Here is a 22207-nt window from a genome sequence, read left to right as displayed (position 1 = left end):
TAGGTACGTGGATGGGAGGCGTACAGAGGGCTCCGGTCCAGGTGCCGTTGGGACGAGACAGAATAATAGTTCAACATGGACGAGATGGGCCAAAGGGTCGGTTTCGGTTCTATGAGGTGTGATGGGCAAGTTATTTTACACAGAGGGAGGAGGGTGCCTGGAATGCGTTGCCTGGGTTGGTGGTGGAGTCACCTACAATCAAGGCATTTAACAGGTTCTCAGACAGGCACAAGGATGTTCAGAGAATGGCTAACACAAGGGGCACTATTTTACCGTGATTGGAGGAGAGGACGAGGATGTGAGAGGTAGGGTTTTGTTTACACAGAGACTGGTGGGTGTGTAAAATGCCCTGGCAAGGGTGACGGTAGAGGCAGGCGCATTAAGGACATTTAAGAAACTCTAAAATAATCACATGGAGGATAGAAAAATGGAGGGTTATGTGGGAGGGAAGGGTTAGATGGCACTTGCAAGACATGGCGACACTGCAGGCAGCTAACAAAACTACTAATAATTCCACTCAATATACTTCAGAACGACAATCACTGTAATCTGCAGCCTGAAATTTCCTGCTGCAAGAGGTTATTTTGAACCATCTGTATGACCTGGTATTTTTGTGGTCCCTGACCGGCCTCTCAAGAATGCAGGTACGGCCCCAGCAGCCATTGCTGGAGCAGATTTAGGGCCAGGCCTGCAACAGCAGGGCCCAGGCTCAAGAATGGACAATGAACTGATTTGAATGAAATAGCCGATTTAAGCGCCAAGCTACATTAAAAAGATGAAGGCATTGAGGCCAACTGTGGAGGACAAACTGGTGTTCAGCTCACTGCTTTGTGAGGTTTTACTCACCTCAGCACTGAACTGACTCTGCAGCTGAGGCCTGCAGCCATCCACACTCGCCTTAGTGCTGAACCTGGCTCTGTGGCTGGGGCCTGCAGCCATTCAGTTCCTGGACCAGTTATTGTGTTGAACTGGCTCAGTGGCACTGAACTCACTTTCGGGGACTCTAGTCCAGATTCTGTGGTTTGTTTGCTTTTTTTTTAAATTGTTTGCACAATTTGTTCTTTCTTTTTCACACATTGGATGTTTGGTCTTTATGCTGTGGGATTTTTTATGGATTCTATTGTGCTTCTTTGCCTTGTGACTGCCTGTATGAAAATGAATCTGAAGGTTGTATATGGTATACATACTTTGATAACAATTGTACTTTGAACACTGTATATAATAAATATAGAAACACTCAGCACGTCAGTCAGCATCTGTACAGAGAGGAACAGTACATTCTTCATTTCCACGTTAACTTTTTCTCAGTTACAAGTTTGGCAAAACATCATGGCTGAAGGGCCTGTAATGTTCTATGTTATAGGTTGATAGATTAGCAAGTGTGTCGAATGTTACAGAAAGAAGGCAGAGGAATGGTGTTCAGAGGGAAAGTACACTCTGTGGCCAGGTTATTAGGTACAGCTGCTCATTAATGTAAGTATCAGCCAATCATGTATCAGCCACTTGATGCATAAGAGCATGCAGACATGGTCAAGAGGTTCAATTGCTCTTCAGACCAAACTTCAGAATGGGGACAAGTGTGATCTCAGTGACTTTGGCTGTTGGTGCCAGACAGGGTGGTTTGACTATCTCAAAAACTGCTCATCTCCTGGGGTTTTCATGCGTAATTATCTCTGGAGTTCACAGAGAATTATGTGGAAAAACAAAAAAAAAATACAGTGAGTGGTAGATTGTGGGCAAATACACCTTGTTCATGAGAGATGTCAGAGAAAAATAGCCAGATTGGTTTAAGCGACAGTAGTTCAAACTGACATTACACAGTAATCTCTAAACACACGTATCAAAAGTTAAAGTGGAAGGTCTACGGCAAAGAAGGAACAGGAGGAACCTAATAAAGTGGCCACTGAGTATAAATCAGCCATGATCGAATGGTGGAGCAGACTTAATGGGCCCAGTAGCCTAATTCTGCTCCAGTGTCTTAGGGTCTGTTCAACGCCCCTGGCAAGCAAGTCAAACACCTTCCTTACCACTTTATCCACTTACATTACAGACAAATTCCAGTAGCCATGATGGTAATATAGTTTTTGTTGATGATGTTTATATGCTATCTGTGCTGTGTGTGACTGTTGGTACAGTGGTTTTGCACCTTGGCCCCAGAGGTTTAGCTATGTCCATGTGTATGGTTGAACTTAAACTCGTTACATATTCAACATTCAGCAGACTAGGAATGCTGGAAAAAATACCTTTAATAGTAAATGCATGAAGAAAGTGGATCATGTTGTTAAGATGCCAGTTCACCAGTTACACAACAGAAAATGTGACCAGTCAACCTTCCGTTTGAGCAGTACTCTCTTCACTGCACCGTGCCCAGAAAACATCTCACGGTGCTTGTTAAATTAACAATGCGGTATCAAGTCTGTGTCGCAACGTTTGATAGTTTGCCTGCTATTGGCACGGCTTAAAGGAGTCTCTTCCCTATACACCTGAAGGAATCCAGTAATCGATACACACACTTCACCGGATATTTCATGTTCCACATGGAGTTGTATGAGGAGCGTTTGGTGGCTCTGGGCCTGTACTCAATGGAATTTAGAAAAATGAGGGGGGATCTCATTGAAAATTATCGCATTATGAAAGTGGACAGGACTTTTCCTGTAGTGGGAGAGTCTAGGACCAGAGGGCACAGCCTCAGAATAGAGGTTACAGGGAAAAAGTAGGAGATTGAGGTTGAGAGAGATAATAAATCAGCCGTGGTGGAATGGCAGAACAGAATTGATGGCCCAAATGGCCTAATATTGCTCCATGTCTTATGTCCCTTTGGCTGTGTCTTCCACACACAATTGACAGTCTGGCTCTGGCTTTGTGACAATAACGAAGCCTCTGGTTTGCGAGGACAGCAGCCACTGTGATTGTGGACAAGCAGAGGGAACTCAGTGTATGCTACGTTCAGCCACAGGTCACTTCACTCCTTGAAGCAGAACTCCTGCCTGAGGATTCGCTTTTCTTCCTCAACAAAACTCTTCTCCCTGTTGGCCTGCCCCTCATTCCGTTTCCTCTTCTCCTTCTGCTGGAACGTCTCCACTTTACGTTTCTTGCCAGAAGGTTCCTCGCTATTCTCCTCATCTGAAAGGCAGAGAAAATACCCGTCAATAACACCATAAGATATAGAAGCAGAATTGGGCTACTGGCCCATCAAGTCTGCTCCGCCATTCCATCCTGGCTGATTTATTAACCCTCTCAATCCCATTCTCCTGCCTTCTCCCCGTAACCTTTGATGCCCTGACTAATCAATAATCCCTGCTTTAAATGTTCCCAATGACTTGGCCTCCACAGTCGTCTGTGGGAATGGATTGCACTGATTCCCTACCCTCTGGTTAAAGAAATTTCTCTTCATCTCTGTTCTAAAAGGATGTCCCTTTGTTCCAAGGCTGTTCCCTCTGGCCCAAGACTCCCCCGCTATAGGAAACATCTTCTCCACATCCACTCTATCGAGGCCTTTCAATATTCAATAGGTTTCCATGAGATTTCCCCTCATTCTTCTGAACTCCAGCAAGTACAGGCCCAGCGCCATGAAATGTACCTCGTACATAAACCCTTTCATTACCGGAATCATTCTCGTGAACCCCCTCTGGACCCTCTCCAATGCCAGCACATCCTTTCTTAGAAAAGGGGCCCAAAACTGCTCACTAGCACCAGTAGCACTAGAGGTCCCAACAAACGAAACCTCTGTTGTAAGGAGTTTGTACCAGACAGCATTTCAGAAAATCTCATCACTTGGCTATCCTTCTCCCACCCACATAAGATAAGATAAAACTTTATTTATCCCAAAGGAAATTATTGTTGCAGGTTGCTCAGTCAGAAATATATACTTTAAAATACAAAACATAAACATTGAGGTATGAAAAAACACCATGTGCATTAAAAAGTAATAGTGCAAAATACAGACGTGCAATGAAACCATACACTTGTATACTTGAGGAGTTGTAGTCTTATAGCCATAGGGGGAAAGGATCTCCTGTGGTGTTCAGCGGTGAGCCTCGGTGGACTAAAGATGCTGCTCTGTTTGTCCAGTACGTCATGGAGGGGTGAGAGGGATGGTCCATAATGCTCCTCTCAGACACAGCCACCAGGGAACCCAGTTCCACCCCAGAACAGAAGCAGCCTTCCTGATGAGCTTCTCAATCTCCTTGGCATCAGCTGCTCTCACCCTGCTGCCCCAGCAGACCACAGCGTAGAACAGAACGCTGGCCACCACTGACTCGTAGAACATCTGCAGCATAGCACTGCAGACGTTGAATGACCGGAGCCTCCTCAGGAAGTACAGTCGGCTCTGTCCTTTCTAGTACCAGCCCCTATATTTTTAGTCCAGTCTAGTTTATTGTCCAGGCGAGTTCCCAGGTATTTGTAGTCCCAGATGACTTCCATATCCGTTCCCTTGATGGAGATGGGCATACAGGGTGGTTTCACCTTCCTGAAGTCCACCACCAAACTCCTTTGACTTAGTGATGTTGAGCTGCAGGTAATTCAGCCCAAACCACTCAACAAAATTGTCCACCACTCTTCTGTACTCAGCCTCTTGACCCCGACTGATACAGCCCACAACCACCGAATCGTCCCAAAACTTCTGAAGGCGGCATGAATCCGAGTTGTATCCGAAGTCCAAGGTGTAGACGGTGAACAGAAGGGGGCAGGACAGTCCCCTGAGGCGTCCCTGAACTACTAACCAGAGCTCACGTAGAGGCAGAGTAGAGCAAGCCTCCAGAATTAGGACAACCAAGAGGTGTTCGTGGGAGGCAGAGGAGAGGCTATGGGATTACTCTGAGTCGGCGGGCTGGGCCGTGTTCAAGGACTCGTCAGCGGATCTGAATGAATACACCACAGTTGTCATGGACTTTATAAAAACAGTCGTAGACGAGAGCATCCCCACAAAATCACTCAAGGTCTTCCCAACCATTTACTGACGGCCAGCTCAGAGGCATTCAGGCCTGGCGACCGAGTAAGAAACAAGAAGTCTAGGTAGGATCTCAGGAAAGCCATGTCACAGGCAAAGTGATAATTCCAGACGAAACCAAATCAGTGAGGAACGCTCGACAACTGTGGCAGGGCTTGCACGCTATTACCTCTTCCAAAGTGAAACCGAGCAGCATAGGTGACAACAGGGCTTCGCTTCCAGACGAGCTCAACGCCTTCCATGCTGGCTTTGACCGTTAACACCGTGATTTCAGTCTCTGAGGCCAACATAAGGTCTTCCCTCAGGAGGGTGAACTCAGGCCGGTCCGTGAGCCAGTCCTCATCGGAGGATCAGAGGTGGAGAGGATCAGCAACTTTAAATTTCTCGGTGTTATCATTTCAGGGGACCTGTCCTGGGCCCAGCACGGAAGTGCCCTTACAAAGAAAGCACGGCAGTGCCTCTATGTCTGTATATATAGCAGAGAGGAAGAAGCTGTTCCTGAATTGCGGACTGTACCTCCTACCTGATTGTAACAGTGAGAAAAGGGCATGCCCTGGGTGATGGGGGTCCTTAATAATGGACGCTGCCTTTCTGAGACACCTTTACTTGAAGATGTCCTGGGTACTTTGTAGGCTAGTACCCAAGATGGAACTGACTAGATTTACAACTTTCTGCAGCTTCTTTCAGTCCTGTGCAGTAGCCCCTCCACACCAGACAGTGATGCAGACCGTCAGAATGCTCTCCACAGCCATCTATAGAAGTTTTCGAGTGTCTTAGGTAACAAACCAAATCTCCTCACTCTTAATGAAGTATAGCTGCTGACTTGCCTTCCTTATAGGTGTATTGATAGGATGGGACAAAGTTCGATCCTCCGAGATCTTGACACACAGGAACTTGAAATTGCTCACTCTCTTCACTTCTCATCTCTGAGTATTGGTTCGTGCTCCCTCATCCTACCCTTTCTGAAGTCTACGATCAGCTCTTTGGTCTTACTGAAACTGAGTGCAAGGTTGTTGCTGCGACATCTAGCTGGTATATCTCGCTCCTGTACACCCTCTCTCTCGTTTCCACCCGAGATTCTGTACATCTATATGGAATGCTGTCGCAAGAAAGCAGCATCCGTCATCCGGGACTCTCACCACCCAGGTCATGCTCTCTCCTCACTGCTGCCATCAGGAAGAAGGTACAGGTGCCTTAGAACCCTCAGCACCAGGTTCAGGAACAATTATTACCCCTCAGCCATCAGGCTCGTGAACCAGAGGGGTAACTCACCCCATCACTGAACTGTTCCCAGCTCAAGATGGCAAAACCAGAGGGATGGGCATAGCCAAGCACACTCATTTGTCAATTGTTAGGAACTTTCAGACTATTCTAGTGAGTTTAGTATTGTAACTTTCCAGAGATTTACGTAAATATTGCTGCGTAGGTCTAATTGTTTAATGCTGCTTTAAAGTGACTTCGGGATGATATCAGTTGTAGATATTACTATCAGGACAATATACACCCTGTTCATGGTCCAAAGTTTTCAATTGCTCTTCTAATTCAGCATATTTCTGGTGTTTTCACTTACTGATCTCTGTATGGTATGTGCGTTTGGAATGGCTATATCTATTAAGTTCTTGATTGTTTATCCTGTAATATTATATCCAGCCGGTTATTATGGACTGTCCTATCTGTAATGACAGATCAGTCATAATATAATTTATAGGACTCTGAACCTAAAACTGCATCAGACTTTTATTTATAGTAAGGTATTTTGTCTCTTTTGAGTTTGTACTTTAAAGCAAGATTTTGGTGAATGATGCTGGCCACTTGATTGTGCTTGTATCATTATTTTTTTTCTCTTTGTACTTGTGGTTTGTGCACTGGTTGTCCGCCCTGTTGGTGCAGTCATTCACTGATTCTATTATAGTTACTGGATTTATTGAGTATGCCCACAAGAAAATGAATCTCAGGGCTGTACACCGTGACACATATAGGCATCTGTTAGTCTCGTGAGACCATGGATTTGCGCCTTGGAAGGTTTCCAGGGTGCAGGCCTGGGCAAAGTTGTATGGAAGACCAGCAGTTGCCCATGCTGCAAGTCTCCCCTCTCCACGACACCAATGTTGTCCAAGGGAAGGGCATTAGGACCCATACAGCTTGGCACCAGCATCGTCGCAGAGCAATGTGTGATTAAGTGCCTCGCTCAAGGACATATGGTGACATATATGTACTTTGATATTATGAAATTTGAACTCAGTGCTCAGTGTTGATTTTTGCACAGTGGTTGTCGAGTGCAGTCTTCCATCGATTCTATTGTGTGTCTTTGTAGTTATTGTAAATGCCTGCAAGAAAATGAACCTTGGGATTGTGTATGGTGATGTATATGTACTTTCATAATAAGTTCACTGAACTGTGATTGGGGCTGCACCCACCTGACCCAGTGACCTCTGCTGCCTCAGCAAGTAGGCCTGATGTGCGCTGAGGAGCATCCTCCCCATTGTCCTGGTACATGCTGGACCACCTCACCGCCATGTCTGCACCCGATGGCGCCTTCCTCTCCTCCACCGTGTAGGTTTCCGGTGGCGGTACGGCATTGCTTCTCCACACCTTGAACTCTCTCGGTGGCTGGCAATTTGAACAGAATATATAGGAGCAGAATTAGCCCATTTGGCCCATCAAATCTGCTCCGCTATTTCATCACGGCTGATCCAATTTTCCTCTCGGCCCCGATCTCCTGTCTTATCCCATTATGCCCCAACCAATGAAGAATCTATCAACCTCTGCCTTAAATATGCATAAAGACTTGGCCTCCACAGCTGCCTGTGGCAAAGAATTCCACAGATTCACCACTCTCTGGCAAAAGAAATTCCTCCTCATCTCCGTTCTAAGAGGATGTCCCTCTATTCTGAGGCTGTCTCCTCTGGTCTTAGACTCCCCCCCCCCCCCCCATAGGAAACATCCTCTCCACATCCACTGTATCAAGGACTTTCACCATTTGTTAGGTTTCAATTAGGTTTCTAGTGAATACAGGCCCAGAGACATCAAATGCTCTTCATAAGACAAGGCATTCAATACTGAAATGCTGATTAGAAATGAACTGAGCAGCCACAGAAATAAGGACGTTTTCTCGAGTTTTTACTAATCCCAAAGTACCAGTTAAGCAATTGTATATCGCAAGGTTGGTTTTGTGAAGCGACAGCTGCTTACTTTACAGCAGCCTCCCAGAAGGCGCCATGGTACTGTAACGGTTAACACAACCCTGTTACAGCTCAGGGCATCCGAGTCTGGCACCCTCTAAGGAGTTTGCATGCCCTCCCCATGGACTCTGCGGGTTTGCTCCAGGTGTTCCGGTTTCCTCCCGCAGCCCAAAGAATTACCGGTGAGTAGGTTAATTGGTCATTGTAAGTTGCCTTGTGATTAGGCTAGGGTTAAATAGATAACCCTAGTCCACACTGTAGCTGTAAATAAAGAAAACTAAACAGCAATGTGATAATAACTACATCTCGTCCTTCTGCCACCATGACAAATGCATGGTAGCGAAGTGGTGAGTACAACAGCATCAGCGATCTGGGTTCAATTCCCACCACTGTCTGTAAGGAGCCTGCACGTTCTCCCAGTGATCGCCTGCCCACCAGGTACTCTCGTTTCCTCCCACAGTCCAAAGTGAGTTTTGGTTATATTATGTTGGTGCCAGAAGCATGGTGACCCAGCACATCGTCGGACTGTGTTAGTCAGTGACACAATTGCTGCATTTCACTGTATGCGTTGATGTTTCTACGTACATGTGACAAATAAAGATCATCAGCCAGGACTTTTGGGTATCATCAACATTTCTAACTACCCAGCAGAGGGCTTTGTTTTGATGTCTTGTTGCCCCACTCAATACCACCTGACTCTACCCTGAGACTACTGACACCCGGACCTCGCCCTGCCCATTCTCCTAACCTCAGTCCTTCTGTAGCCTCTCTACATCCTCAAAACTACCTGTCCCTCCACCTATCTTCATATAGTCTGCAAATATGGCCGCATGCCAAACCATTGACATATAACGTAGAATCAGTCCCAACACAGACCGCTGTGGAACACCACGAGTCAATGGCAGCTTTATCTATACTAGAATCTTTCCTGTAACAGCATGGGCTCGCAGCTTGTTAAGCAGCCTTATAAGTAGCACCTTATAAAATGCCTTTTGAAAATCCAAGTACACAACATCAACAGTTCTCTTTTGTCTATCCTGCTTGTTAGTTCTTCAAAGAATTCCAACAGATTTGTCTGGCAAGATTTTCCCTTGAGGAAACCGTGCTACGGTCTATTTTATCGTGTGCCTCAAAATACCCTGAGACCTCATCATTAATAATTACTCCAACATCCTCCCAACCACTAAGGTCAGACTACCTGTCCTATTGTTTCCTTTCTTCTGCCTTTCTCCTTTCTTGAAGAGTGGAATGACATTTGCAATTTTCCAGTCTTCCGGAACCATTCCAGAATCTAGTGATCCTTGAAAGATCATTACTAATGCCTCTACGATCTCTTCAGCCACCTTTCAGAACTCTGGGGTGTAGACCATCTGGTCCAGGTGACTTATCTACCGTCAGACCTTTCAGTTTTCCCCAAGAATCTTCTCTCTAGTTATGGTAACTTCACACACCTCATAATCCCTGACACCTGGAACTTCCACCAAACTGCTAGTGTCTTCCACAGTGAAGGCTGATGCAAAACACTTATTCAGTTCATCCGCCATTTCCTTGTCCCCAATTACTACACCTCCAGCATCATTTTCCAGCAGTCCAATATCCCACTCTCCTCTCTCTTTTACACTTTATGCATCTGAAGAAATATTTGCTATCCTCCTCAATATTATTGACTAGCTTATTTTTATATACCATCTTTACCTTCTTAATGATTTTCTTAGTCGCCTTCTGTTGGTTTTTAAAAACTTCCCAATCCTCTGCCTCCCACTAATTTTTGCTCTATTATATGCCCTCTATTTGGCTTTTATGTTGGCTTTGACTTGTCCTATTAGCCATGGTTGTGTCATCTTTCCTTTAGAATATTTCTTCCTCTTCGAGCTGTCCTTATCCTGAGCCTTCTGAATTGCTTCCAGAAATTCCAGCCATTGCTGCTCTGCCATCATCCCTGCCAGTGTTCTTTTCCGCTCAGTTTTGGCCAGACTGATCCTCTCTCGTGCCTCTGTAATTCCCTTTACTCCACTGCAATGCTGATACATCTGACTTTAGCTTCTCCTTCTCAAATTTTAGGGTGAATGCAATCATCCCTAAGGTTTCTTTTACCTTGAGCTCTCTAATCAATTCCAGTTCATTGCACAACACCCAATGCAGAGTAGCTGATCCCCTGGAGGGCTCAATCACAAACTGCTTAAAAAAGCTTACTTGTAGGCACTCTAGAAAATCCTCCTCCTGTAATCCAGCGCCAACCTGATTTTCCCACTCTGCCTGCATATTGAAATCCCCCGTGACTATTGTAACATTGCCCTTTGCATTGCATTTTCTATCTCCCACTATAACTTGTCGGCCACATCCTTACTACTGCAGTTGGGAGTCTGTATACAACTCCCATCAGGGTCTTTTTACTTAGTTCTATCCACAATGATTCAACACCTTCTAACCCTTTGTCACCTCTTTCTAATGATTTGATTTCATTTTTTACCAACAGAGCAGCACCTTCCTGCCTGTCCTTTCAATAAAATGTGTATCCTTGGACATTAAGCTCCCAGTTATAATCTTTCAGCCATCATTCAGTGATGCCTACAACATCATACCTGCCAATCTGCAACTGTGCTGCAAGTTCATCGACCTTATTCCATATACTGTACGTATTCAGATACAACACCTTCAGTCCTGTATTCACCCTTTTTGACTTAGTCCCTCTTACACTGCAACTCATCCTGTTGACTGCCCTATCAACAGCCTCTCCTCACTGCACATTGCCACTGTCACCACATCTTCAGCACTATCACTCCAGTTCCCATCCCCCTGCCAAATTAGTTTAAACCCTCCCAAACAACTCTCACCAACCAGATGGTCTCTGGCCTAAGCTCCACGGCCTGTACTCTACGGTCTGTGGTCTATGATCTCTGGACTGAGGTCCACGGCCTGTGCTCTACGGTTTGACCCTCTGGTTTAGGTGTAACCTGTCCCTTTTGTACAGGTCATATCTTTCCCAGAAAAGATCCCAATGATCCATAAATCTGAACCCCTGCCCCCTGCACCAGTTCCTCAGCCACGCACTCACCTGCATATTCATCCTAGTCCTACCCTCAGTGGCATGTGGCACATGCAGCAATCCAGAGATTACTACCATAGAGGTCCCGTTTCTCAGCTTTCTACCTAACTCCCTAAGATCTCTCTTCAGGACCTCCTCACCTTGTTTACCAATGGCACTGGTGCCAATATGTACCTCGACTTCTGGCTGATCACGCTCACCTTTGACAATGCCATGGACACGATCTGAGATATCCCAGATCCTGGCACCAGGGAGTCAACATACCATCTGGATGTCTCTATCACACCCACTGAACCTCATCTCTGTTCCTCTGACTCCTATCACCACTACAGTCCTCTTCACCACTCTGCTCTTCTGACTGGGTGCCAGAGACCCGGTCATCGTGGCTTCACCTGGGTGGCCGTGCTCCTCTGGTATCTCAAGTTGTGTACTTACTACTGAGGGGAACGGTCACAGGGGTGCTCTGCACTGGCTGTGTGCTTCCCCTCCTTGTCCAGTTACTCACCTGCAGCATTCTCGCCTCTCCTTATTTGCACTACGTATTTATTAACGTGTATCTTCCTGTGGTTCATAGTTTTTATTGCACTGCTGTGGCAAAACAACAAATTTGACAATCTATGCTAATGATCCCTGTGGAATGCGTGGCATTTTTCCAGGCAGTCTGGTTTCTTCTCACAGTATAGTTTAGTATTTATTTGTCTATTTAGAGATACCACGTGGAGTAGGCCCTTCCTCCCTTCGAGCTGGGCCACCAGCAACCCCTGACAACCCCAATTTAACCCGAACCTAATCACAGGACAATTTATAATGACTAATAAACCTACCCGTTTCATCACTGGACCGCAGGAAGAAACCGAAGCATTCCACAGGGAGAACGTACGGAGACTCCTTACAGAGGACGAGGACACCAGGACTGAACTTCCAACTCTCGACGCCTTGCGCTAACCACCATTCCATGACACCCTCAGTAGGTTCATTAGTCATTGTAAATTGTCCCATAATTAGGTTAGAGTTAAATCAGGGCTTGCTGGTTGGCACGGCTCAAAGGGCACAATGGGCCTGTTCTGCACCATATTGCTAAATAAAATAAATATATTTTCAATCCGATATTCTGACCCTGAAACCACCCTCCAGGGACCCTGGCATCACCACCTCGATCTGTGACCCCCGCCCCGTCCCCTCCTCTCCTCTAGCCTCAGAGTCAGGTGTAATATCACCGGCATATGTCATGAAATTTGGTGACTTGGTGGCAACAGGACAATGCAATACACAATAATACAAAAAAACTGAATTACAGTAAATATATATTAAATTGTTAAGTTACTAGTGCAAAAATAGAAATAGAAAGGGTGGCGCAGTAGCACAGTGGTGAGCACAACACTTCCACAGTACCAGCGACCCAGGTTCAATTCCCACCACTGCCTGTAAGGAGTCTCTGCATTCTCCCTGTGACTGCACAGGTTTCCTCTGGGAGCTCCAGTTTCCTCCCACAGTCCAAAGATGTACCGGTTAGTAGGTTAATTGGTCATTGTAAATTGTCCCGTGATTAGGCTAGAATTAAATTGGGATTGCTGGGTAGCATTGCTCAAAGGACCAGACAGCCTCTCCCATGCTGTATCTCAATAAAAATAGTGAGGTGGTGGTCATGGGTGATTCAATGCCCATTCGGAAATCAGACTGCAGAGGGGAGGAAGGTGTCCCTGAATCATTGAGTGTGTGCCTTCAGGTTTTCTGTACCTCCTTCCTGTTGATAGCAATAAGAGGGCATGTCCTGGGTGGTGGTGGTCCTTAATGATGGCCGCTGCCTTTCTGAGGCATCACTCCCTGAAGATGTTGTGGATACTACAGAGGCTAGTGCCCATGATGGAGCTGACTGAGTTTACAACTCTCTGCAGCTTACTTCCATCCTGTCCACTCACCCCCCCACCACCATACCAGACAGCGATGCAGCCTGTTAGAATGCTCTCCACAGTACATCTGTTAAAATTTGAGAAAGTCTTTGGTGATATGCCAAATCTCCTCAAACTCCTAACGAAACGTAGCCACTGTTGTGCCTGCTTCACTGCTGCATTGATATACAGGACCCTGGTCAGACCCCACTTGGAGTACGGTGCTCAGTTCTGGTCGCCTCACTACAGGAAGGATGTGGAAGCCATAGAAAAGGTGCAGAGGAGATTTACAAGGATGTTGCCTGGATTGGGGAGCATGCCCTATGAGAATAGGTTGACTGAACTCGGCCTTTTTTCCTTGAAGTGGCGGAGGAGGAGAGGTGACGTGATAGAGGTGTATAAGATGATGAGAGGCATTGATCGTGTGGATAGTCAGAGCGTTGTCTGTGGTGGCCAGTGCTTTCATGTTTGCTGTTGTGTGCTGGGGCAGCAGGCTGAGGGTAGCAGACACCAACAAAATCAACAAACTCATTCGTAAGGCCAGTGATGTTGTGGGGATGGAACTGGACTCTCTGATGGTGGTGTCTGAAAAGGGGATGCTGTCCAAGTTGCATGCCATCTTGGACAATGTCTCCCATCCACTACATAATGTACTGGGTGGGCACAGGAGTACATTCAGCCAGAGACTCATTCCACCGAGATGCAACACAGAGCGTCATAGGAAGTCATTCCTGCCTGTGGCCATCAAACTTTACAGCTCCTCCCTTGGAGGGTCAGACACCCTGAGCCAATAGGCTGGTCCTGGACTTATTTCCTGGCATAATTTACATATTACTATTTAACTATTTATGGTGCAACTATAACGAAAACCAGTTTCCCTGGGGATCAATAAAGTATGACTATGAAATAGCAACACTAGAGGTCACAGTTTTAAGATGCTTGGAAGTAGGTACAGAGGAGATGTCAGGGGTAAGTTTTTTTACACAGAGAGTGGTGAGTGTGTGGAATGGGCTGCCTGTGGCGGTGGTGGAGACGGAAACGATAGGGTCTTTTCAGAGACTCCTGGATGGATACATGGAGCTTAGAAAAATAGAGGGCTATGGGTAAAGCCTAGGTAGCTCTAAGGCAGGGACATGTTCGGCACAGCTTTGTGGGCCGAAGGGCCTGTATTGTGCTGTAGATGTAGGTTTTCCATAAAAAGATGCTGATTCCATGATATACCCGGTCTCCACATCCCAGATTCCTTACGCTGCCCACAGATCCTCGGGATTCGGGACACGGACCATTGCTCCGCCCAGAGCCTCTGGCCCCGCCCCTTTGGCATGGCCCCGCCCACGCCGGTTGCTCCGCCCACGGACCTATGACCCCTCCTTTATGGACCCCTTTCCGCTCCCCCTCACCTCCTCCGGGGCTCGCACCAGCCGGCGCTCCCAGTCGATGCGACCCTTCCGCGGGTCGCTCAAGAAGCTGGGCCGGGACACGTGGCCGAACAGCTCTTCGGGGCCGGGGAGAGCGAGGCGCGGGCCCGGGAGCGCGTTGCTCTCGGCAACCCGGGGTTCCGGCGAGACCGGCTCCGGCTCCGGCTCCGTGTCCGACTCCGAGTCCGAGCTCCCATAGGCAGCGAAGTAGGACAGGGGGTCACTCGGCCCGTCTGCCATGCTGACCCTCAGCGCCGTTCAGAGCGGCAAGTAGCAGCCCGAGGCGGACTGTTGCGAGTACATAGAGATCCCGCGACGTCCCCCTCTGCCGGTTGGCGCCTGTAGCTGCACATTCCTCCTGGTAAGGCCCCCTCTGCTGCTTGGTACCGGTAGCTGCTCAGACATCCTGGTACAGCCCCCTCTGCCGGTTGGCGCCTGTACTTGTACAGACCTCCTTCCACATCTCCCTCTGCCGGTTGGCGCCTGTACTTGTACAGACCTCCTTCCACATCTCCCTCTGCCGGTTGGCGCCTGTACTTGTACAGACCTCCTTCCACATCTCCCTCTGCCGGTTGGCGCCTGTACTTGTACAGACCTCCTTCCACATCTCCCTCTGCCGGTTGGCGCCTGTACTTGTACAGACCTCCTTCCACATCTCCCTCTGCCGGTTGGCGCCTGTACTTGTACAGACCTCCTTAAACATCTCCCTCTGCCGGTTAGCGCCTGTAATTGTACAGGCAACACACATCAAAGTTGCTGGTGAATGCAGCAGGCCAGGCAGCATCTCCAGGAAGAGGCGCAGTCGACGTTTCAGGCCGAGACCCTTCGGGTCGACTGCGCCTCTTCCTAGAGATGCTGCCTGGCCTGCTGCGTTCACCAGCAACTTTGATGTGTGTTGCTTGAATTTCCAGCATCTGCAGAATTCCTGTTGTTTGTAATTGTACAGACCTCCTTCTACATCTCCCTCTGCCGGTTGGCGCCTGTGCCTACACAGATCTGGTACGGCCCCCCCCTCTGAATTGAATTCAAATTATTACTTACATCCTTCGTATGTATGAGGAGTAAATATCTTTAGGTTACATCTTCGTCCAAATGTGCAATTTATAGTAATTTGTAATAAATTCTACGTACAACAGGATAGTGAAGATAGCATAGAAATACAGCATGAATTAATCAATCTGATGGCCTGGTGGAAGAAGCTGTCCCGGAGCCTGTTGGCACTGACTCTTATGCTGCGGTAATGATCCTTCGGGCCCATTTCACACATCAGTCTTTGTAAATGTCCTGAATAGTGGGAAGTTCACAATTACAGATGCGCTGGGCTGTCCACACCACTCTCTGCAGAGTCCTGCGATTGAGTTCCCATACCAGGCAGTGATGTGGCCAGACAGGGTGCTCTCAGTTGTTCCCCTGTAGAAAGTTTTTAGGATTTGGAGGCTCATACCAACCTTCAACTGTCTGCACTGGTGTGTACAGACCACATGAGGTCCTCGGTGATGTAGATGCCGAGGAACTTAAAGCTGTTCGCCCTCTCAACCCCAGATCCATTGATGCCCGTTTCCATTCCTCCTGTAATCCACAACCAGCTCCTTTGCTTTTGCAACATTGAGGGAGAGGTTGTTTTCTTGATAACGTGTTGGCACCTGTACCTGCTCAAACCTGATGAAGGGACTTGGCCCAAAACGTTGACTATACTCTTACATTGTTACCTGTCCCGGGAGTATCTTGTGAGCATGATGTAATGGTCGTGATACTGGGATGATGTGATGGCATGTTCCAATCGGTATAAAAGGGGAGACCGCAGTTTGTTGCGTAGTTGTTTTGTTGGGGAGTCACAGTCAGTGGTTAGGTAATTGAGGAAAGAGAGAGAGCAAGAGTGAAGAATTTGCCAGCTTCGTACGCACCTAAGAAATCAATGGCGTTCTGTGTGCCTTGAATGTGACTGACATTTGGTATGGTCCATACGGGTATTGTGGCACGCACTTTTGGTTAACATCTGATGGTCTCGGGTGTTGTGTGTTGACCACCTCCTGCGAAAGGTCGGTTACTGTGAGAAATCTTATTCTTCGTGATTTCTACAGACAAGGCATTTCTCGGCTGGGATCTGCGTCAGCAGTTTCGTCTTTTCTTCATTGCTGGTTTGGGAAGTCTCTCCTCTCACTGTGTCAGCACCCTGACCTCCCCCTATCTCCCCCTCTATCGGTCAGTGACTGTGTCGGCACCTTGCCCTCCCTCTATCTCCCCCTCTATCGGTCAGTGACTGTGTCGGCACCCTGACCTCCCTCTATCTCCCTCTCTATCGGTCAGTGACTGTGTTGGCACCCTGACCTCCCTCTATCTCCCTCTCTATCAGTCAGTGACTGTATTGGCACCCAGACCTCGCTCTATCTCCCTCTCTATCGGTCAGTGACTGTATTGGCACCCTGACCTCCCTCTATCTCCCCCTCTATCGGTCAGTGACTGTGTCGGCACCCTGACCGCCCTCTATCTCCCTCTCTATTGGTCAGTGACTGTATCAGCACCCAGACCTCCCTCTCTATCGGTCAGTGACTGTGTTGGCACCCTGACCTCCCTCTATCGGTCAGTGACTGTGTCGGCACCCTGACCTCCCTCTATCTCCCTCTCTATTGGTCAGTGACTGTATCAGCACCCAGACCTCCCTCTATCTCCCTCTCTATCGGTCAGTGACTGTGTCGGCACCCTGACCTCCCTCTATCGGTCAGTGACTGTGTCGGCACCCTGACCTCCCTCTATCGGTCAGTGACTGTGTCGGCACCCTGACCTCCCTCTATCGGTCAGTGACTGTGTCGGCACCCTGACCTCCATCTATCGGTCAGTGACTGTGTCGGCACCCTGACCTCCCTCTATCTCCCTCTCTATCGGTCAGTGACTGTGTCGGCACCCTGACCTCCCTCTCTATTGGTCAGTGACTGTATCAGCACCCAGACCTCCCTCTATCTCCCTCTCTATCGGTCAGTGACTGTGTCGGCACCCTGACCTCCCTCTATCTCCCCCTCTATCGGTCAGTGACTGTATTGGCACCCTGACCTCCCTCTATCAGTCAGTGACTGTATCAGCACCCAGATCTCCCTCTAACTCCCCCTCTATTGGTCAGTGACTGTATTGGCACCCTGACCTCCCTCTATCAGTCAGTGACTGTGTCGGCACCCTGACCTCCATCTATCTCCCTCTCTATCGGTCAGTGACTGTATTGGCACCCTGGCCTCCCTCTATCGGTCAGTGACTGTATCAGCACCCAGATCTCCCTCTAACTCCCCCTCTATTGGTCAGTGACTGTATTGGCACCCAGATCTCCCTCTAACTCCCCCTCTATTGGTCAGTGACTGTATTGGCACCCTGACCTCCCTCTATCAGTCAGTGACTGTGTCGGCACCCTGACCTCCATCTATCTCCCTCTCTATCGGTCAGTGACTGTATTGGCACCCTGGCCTCCCTCTATTGGTCAGTGACTGTATTGGCACCCTGACCTCCCTCTAACAACCCCTCTATTGGTCAGTGACTGTATTGACACCCTGACCTCCCTGTATCGGTCAGTGACTGTATCGGCACCCAGACCTCCCTCTATCTCCCCCTCTATCGGTCAGTGACTGTATTGGCACCCTGACCTCCCTCTATCAGTCAGTGACTGTGTCGGCACCCTGACCTCCCTCTAACTCTCCCTGTATCGGTCAGTGACTGTATCGGCACCCAGACCTCCCTCTATCTCCCTCTCTATTGGTCAGTGACTGTATCGGCACCCAGACCTCCCTCTATCGGTCAGTGACTGTATCAGCATCCTGACCTCCCTCTATCTTGCTCTCTATCGGTCAGTGACTATATGCACTCTGTCTACCTGGTCTGAAACCGGATTTCCACCCTCCCCCTCTCTCCCACCGGCCCTTTGCCGGTTGCTGACTGTACTTACATGCCGGCCTCTCACTGTGACCCCTCTACCGGGCAGCAAACCTCCCATTACTGCACCCTCTGTTGGTCCTTGGAACCTCCGGCTCTGCTAGTTGTGAGGTGGGCAGATGGCGCTGAATGGAACAGGCAAAGGGACGGTTAGTGAGGTGGTACTAATGACCCAGACCCTCCATGTGGTCTCACTGGATTGGCCAGCAGGTCGCAGCTAAACACAAGGCCACCTTTCTTATATATTAGAAAGTGAGAAAATCAGAGAGGGAGTTCCAGAATTTGGGAATAAAATGCTATTAAACTGGAAAGTGGACAGAAAAGATTCATGAGGACGTTGCCAGGACTCGAGGGATTGGGTTATGTTGAGAGGATGAGCAGATTTCACTGGGGTACAACAGACTGAGGGGTGATCTTACAGAGGTGTAAAAAGACACTGTCTTTTTCTCGGGGTTTGGGAATCAAGAATTCAAGGGCAGAGGTGAGAAGGAAGAGCTTTAATAGGAACCTGAGGGGCAACATTTACACCAAGATGGTGGTATGTTTATGTAGCGAGTTACCAGGGGAAGTGTTGGAGGCAGCTGCATTAACAATATTTGCAAGACACCTGGATAGGTACACGAGATTCTGCAGGTGCTGGAAATCCAGAGCAACATGGAGGATGTGCTGGAGGAACTCAGCAGGTCAGGCAGCATCTGTAGAAATGAATAAACTGTTGCTGTTTGGGGCCAAAGGGCCTGTTTCTGTGCTGTATGACTCTGTGACTCTACAGGACAGTTATACATTGTCAATGTCAGCTGTCAGATCTGAAGTGATCAAGTGGCTGGGATTGACCGTGGGGATCTCAGGGAGTTGTGAGACAATGAAAGCAGTCACGAAACCAAAACAAGGGCAAAATATTTAACATCTGAGTCAGGAGGCTATAAGGCTCTTACTGTAATCACAAGTAAAAGATTGTTGTTCTTTAAACTTTAGAAACTAGTTGGGAAATTTAGTGAGAGTATCTGGGCAGATGGGGCTCATCTCAAAGAAGAAAGACTCTGATCTGAAACCTCTGCTGCCTTGTGCCTATACCCACTCATGGGGAAGGCTTTGGGAGTAAGTGCTGAAGCTGGAGTCCCTGAGGCAGTCCTACGTCAAGTTCAGCGCTGACTGGCAACTCCTGTGACACCACTGGTGCCAAACTGTATCGGTCTCTGTTGTTCCTTTGAAATGATCAGCTGAGTGGAAAAGGGGGAGCCTGCTGCATGGGCAACAGTACGATACAGAGAGCGAGCTGCCCTGGCTAGGCTATCATATAGACAGCGTGGACCCAACGGCCATGGTCGAGCCCCAAGCAAATTTATCCAGAGTGTCCCTATTGAGAGCAGTAGTTGATGGCTGTAGAAAAATCCCAGAGGAAGATAAACAAGGAAATATGGAAATTAAGAGTTGGTAAAAAGAGATGTTTATTTTAACCAATCAAATCCCATCACCCTTTGACTAGACACATTGATTGTGTAGAATGCAGGCGATTGTTAATCAATACATCACACAGAACTCATACAAGTCAAGTAATGATTGATAGAAGTGAGAAATTCCCACTGCCTTTGTTAACCTGAGTTAACTCTCAACTGATGCTACAGGTCAATGGGAAAGTCTTTGACACGTTACAGCAATTGTTCATGGTTTCAGTGACCCTACAAAATACACAAACTTTAAACACAACACATGACAGTTCTGGTCACTCCATTACTAGTCGAGGCACTGAGTGCAAAAGTCAGTAAGTTATGTTGCAGCTGTATAAAACTCTAGTTAGACCGCATCTGGAGTTCCGGTCACCCCAGTATGGGAAGGGTGCCAAGGCTTCGGAGAAGGTGCGGAAGAGGTTCACTAGGGTGCTGCCTGGATTAGAGGTCGTGGGCTATAATGAGAAGTTGGACAAACTTGGCTTGTTTTCTCTGGAGTGATGGAGGCTGGGGGGAGATCTGATAGAGGTTTATAAGATTATGAGAGGGATAGATAGAGCAGAAAGAGTATCTTTTTTTCCCAGGGTTGAAATGTCTAATACCAGAGGGCATGCATTTGAGGTGAGAGGGGTAATTTCAAAGGGGATGTCAGGGGCAAGTTGTTTTTACACAGAGTGGTGGGTGCTTGGAGTGGTGGTAGAGACAGATACATGAGGGACTTTTAAGAGGCGTTTAGATAGCTGCATGAGTGTGAGGAAAATGGAAGGATAGGGGCATTGTGTAGGTAGAGGGGATTAGTTTAGCTGGCCATTTAATTACTAATTGAACTGGGTCAGCACAACGTTGTGGGCGGTTGTGTCCCTGTGCTGCACTGTCCGATGAGATTCTGCAGATGCTGGAAATCCAAAGCAACACACACAAAGTGCTGGCCAACAGATCAAGCAGCGTCTATGGAGGGAACACACAGTCGATGTTTCGGGCTGAAAACTGTGTCTTCATTACCGAGCCAACTGTTTGCAAAAACGATGCCGCAGAACCGCAGTAGTGTAGCAGTTTAGAGCAACACTCCAACAGCTGAGCGTGTTGGAATTCGGAGTTCAATCCCGGCGCGTGTTCCTTCCTGTGTGCATGGGCTTTCTTTGGGTGCTCCGGTTTCCTGCCACAGTGCAGAGACATACTGGTCAGAAGGTTGTAAACTGTCCTGGGTTAAAATGGGTGGCTTACTGGGCGTGAAGAGCCTGTTCTGCACTGCCTCTCTAAATTTAAAAGAAAAGCTCCTTTCCTTCAGATTAGGTTCTGATGGTAATTAAATTGTGGGTCAGTAGAACCAGGGGTCATGCAATACCTTACAAGGGCCCATTTAATTCACAGCAGCCTGGTGGGGATGGCTGACCGATACCAGAAGCCACTGTTTCACAAATATCGGACAAGAAAGCTGCTTCCTGAATTCAAGTATTCAGTTACACAACTGTAAGTTCAGCCACAGATCGATCGGTTCGGAGCATGTCACAGCGAATTAAGCATTAAGAGAATTCTAGTTATCCAAATAAAGACTCAATTAATCGTCCCTGCTGTGGGAAAATTATATCCTCATTCACATCCGCCTTAAGTTAACGACAGAAAAACTGCAGTTTGAGCACTGAGGACATAGAAACATAGAAAATAGGTGCAGGAGTAGGCCATTCGACCCTTTGAGCCTGCACCGCCATTTATTATGATCATGGCTGATCATCCAACTCAGAACCCTGCCCCAGCCTTCCCTCCATACCCCCTGATCCCCATAGCCACAAGGGCCATATCTAACTCACTCTTAAATATAGCCAATGAACTGGCCTCAACTGTTTCCTGTGGCAGAGAATTCCACAGATTCACCACTCTCTGTGTGAAGAAGTTTTTCCTAATCTCGGTCCTAAAAGGCTTCCCCTCTATCCTCAAACTGTGGCCCCTTGTTCTGGACTTCCCCAACATCGGGAACAATCTTCCTGCATCTAGCCTGTCCAATCCCTTTAGGATCTTATACGTTTCAATCAGATCCCCCCTCAATCTTCTAAATTCCAACGAGTACAAGCCCAGTTCATCCAGTCTTTCTTCATATGAAAGTCCTGTCATCCCAGGAATCAATCTGGTGAACCTTCTTTGTACTCCCTCTATGGCAAGGATGTCTTTCCTCAGATTAGGGGACCAAAACTGCACACAATACTCCAGGTGTGGTCTCACCAAGGCCTTGTACAACTGCAGTAGTACCTCCCTGCTCCTGTACTCGAATCCTCTCGCTATAAATGCCAGCATACCATTTGCCTTTTTCACCGCCTGCTGTACCTGCATGCCCACTTTCAATGACTGGTATATAATGACACCCAG

At 47.8% G+C, this 22207-nt stretch overlaps 1 protein-coding gene across 1 annotated transcript; it reads right to left on the bottom strand.

Moving 5' to 3' along the window:
- Positions 1-2214: 2214 nt before the first annotated feature.
- On the bottom strand, positions 2215-14808 carry c12h1orf52 (chromosome 12 C1orf52 homolog). Its single transcript, XM_072273278.1, has 3 exons — positions 14469-14808; positions 7369-7561; positions 2215-3123 (listed from the first exon to the last, which is right to left on the bottom strand). The coding sequence occupies exons 1-3, from the start codon at positions 14724-14726 to the stop codon at positions 2963-2965; spliced, it is 612 nt and encodes a 203-aa protein (XP_072129379.1). The 5' UTR covers positions 14727-14808; the 3' UTR covers positions 2215-2962.
- Positions 14809-22207: the final 7399 nt, after the last annotated feature.

This window comes from Mobula birostris, chromosome 12 (assembly GCF_030028105.1).
Source record: "Mobula birostris isolate sMobBir1 chromosome 12, sMobBir1.hap1, whole genome shotgun sequence".
NCBI lineage: Eukaryota > Metazoa > Chordata > Chondrichthyes > Myliobatiformes > Myliobatidae > Mobula > Mobula birostris.
The sequence above is the reverse complement of the archived record's forward strand: the minus strand, read 5'-3'. Positions and strand labels throughout refer to the sequence as shown.

Bases quoted from the DNA above. Each gene is read 5' to 3' on its own strand.
- c12h1orf52 (XM_072273278.1), bottom strand. From the start codon at position 14,726: ATGGCAGACGGGCCGAGTGACCCCCTGTCCTACTTCGCTGCCTATGGG. The intron at 7,562-14,468 runs GTGAGGGGGAGC...TCAAATTGCCAG, and splicing joins TGGTGCGAGCCCCGGAGGAG to CCACCGAGAGAGTTCAAGGT. The intron at 3,124-7,368 runs GTGGGTGCAGCC...TCTGCCTTTCAG, and splicing joins AGCAGAGGTCACTGGGTCAG to ATGAGGAGAATAGCGAGGAA.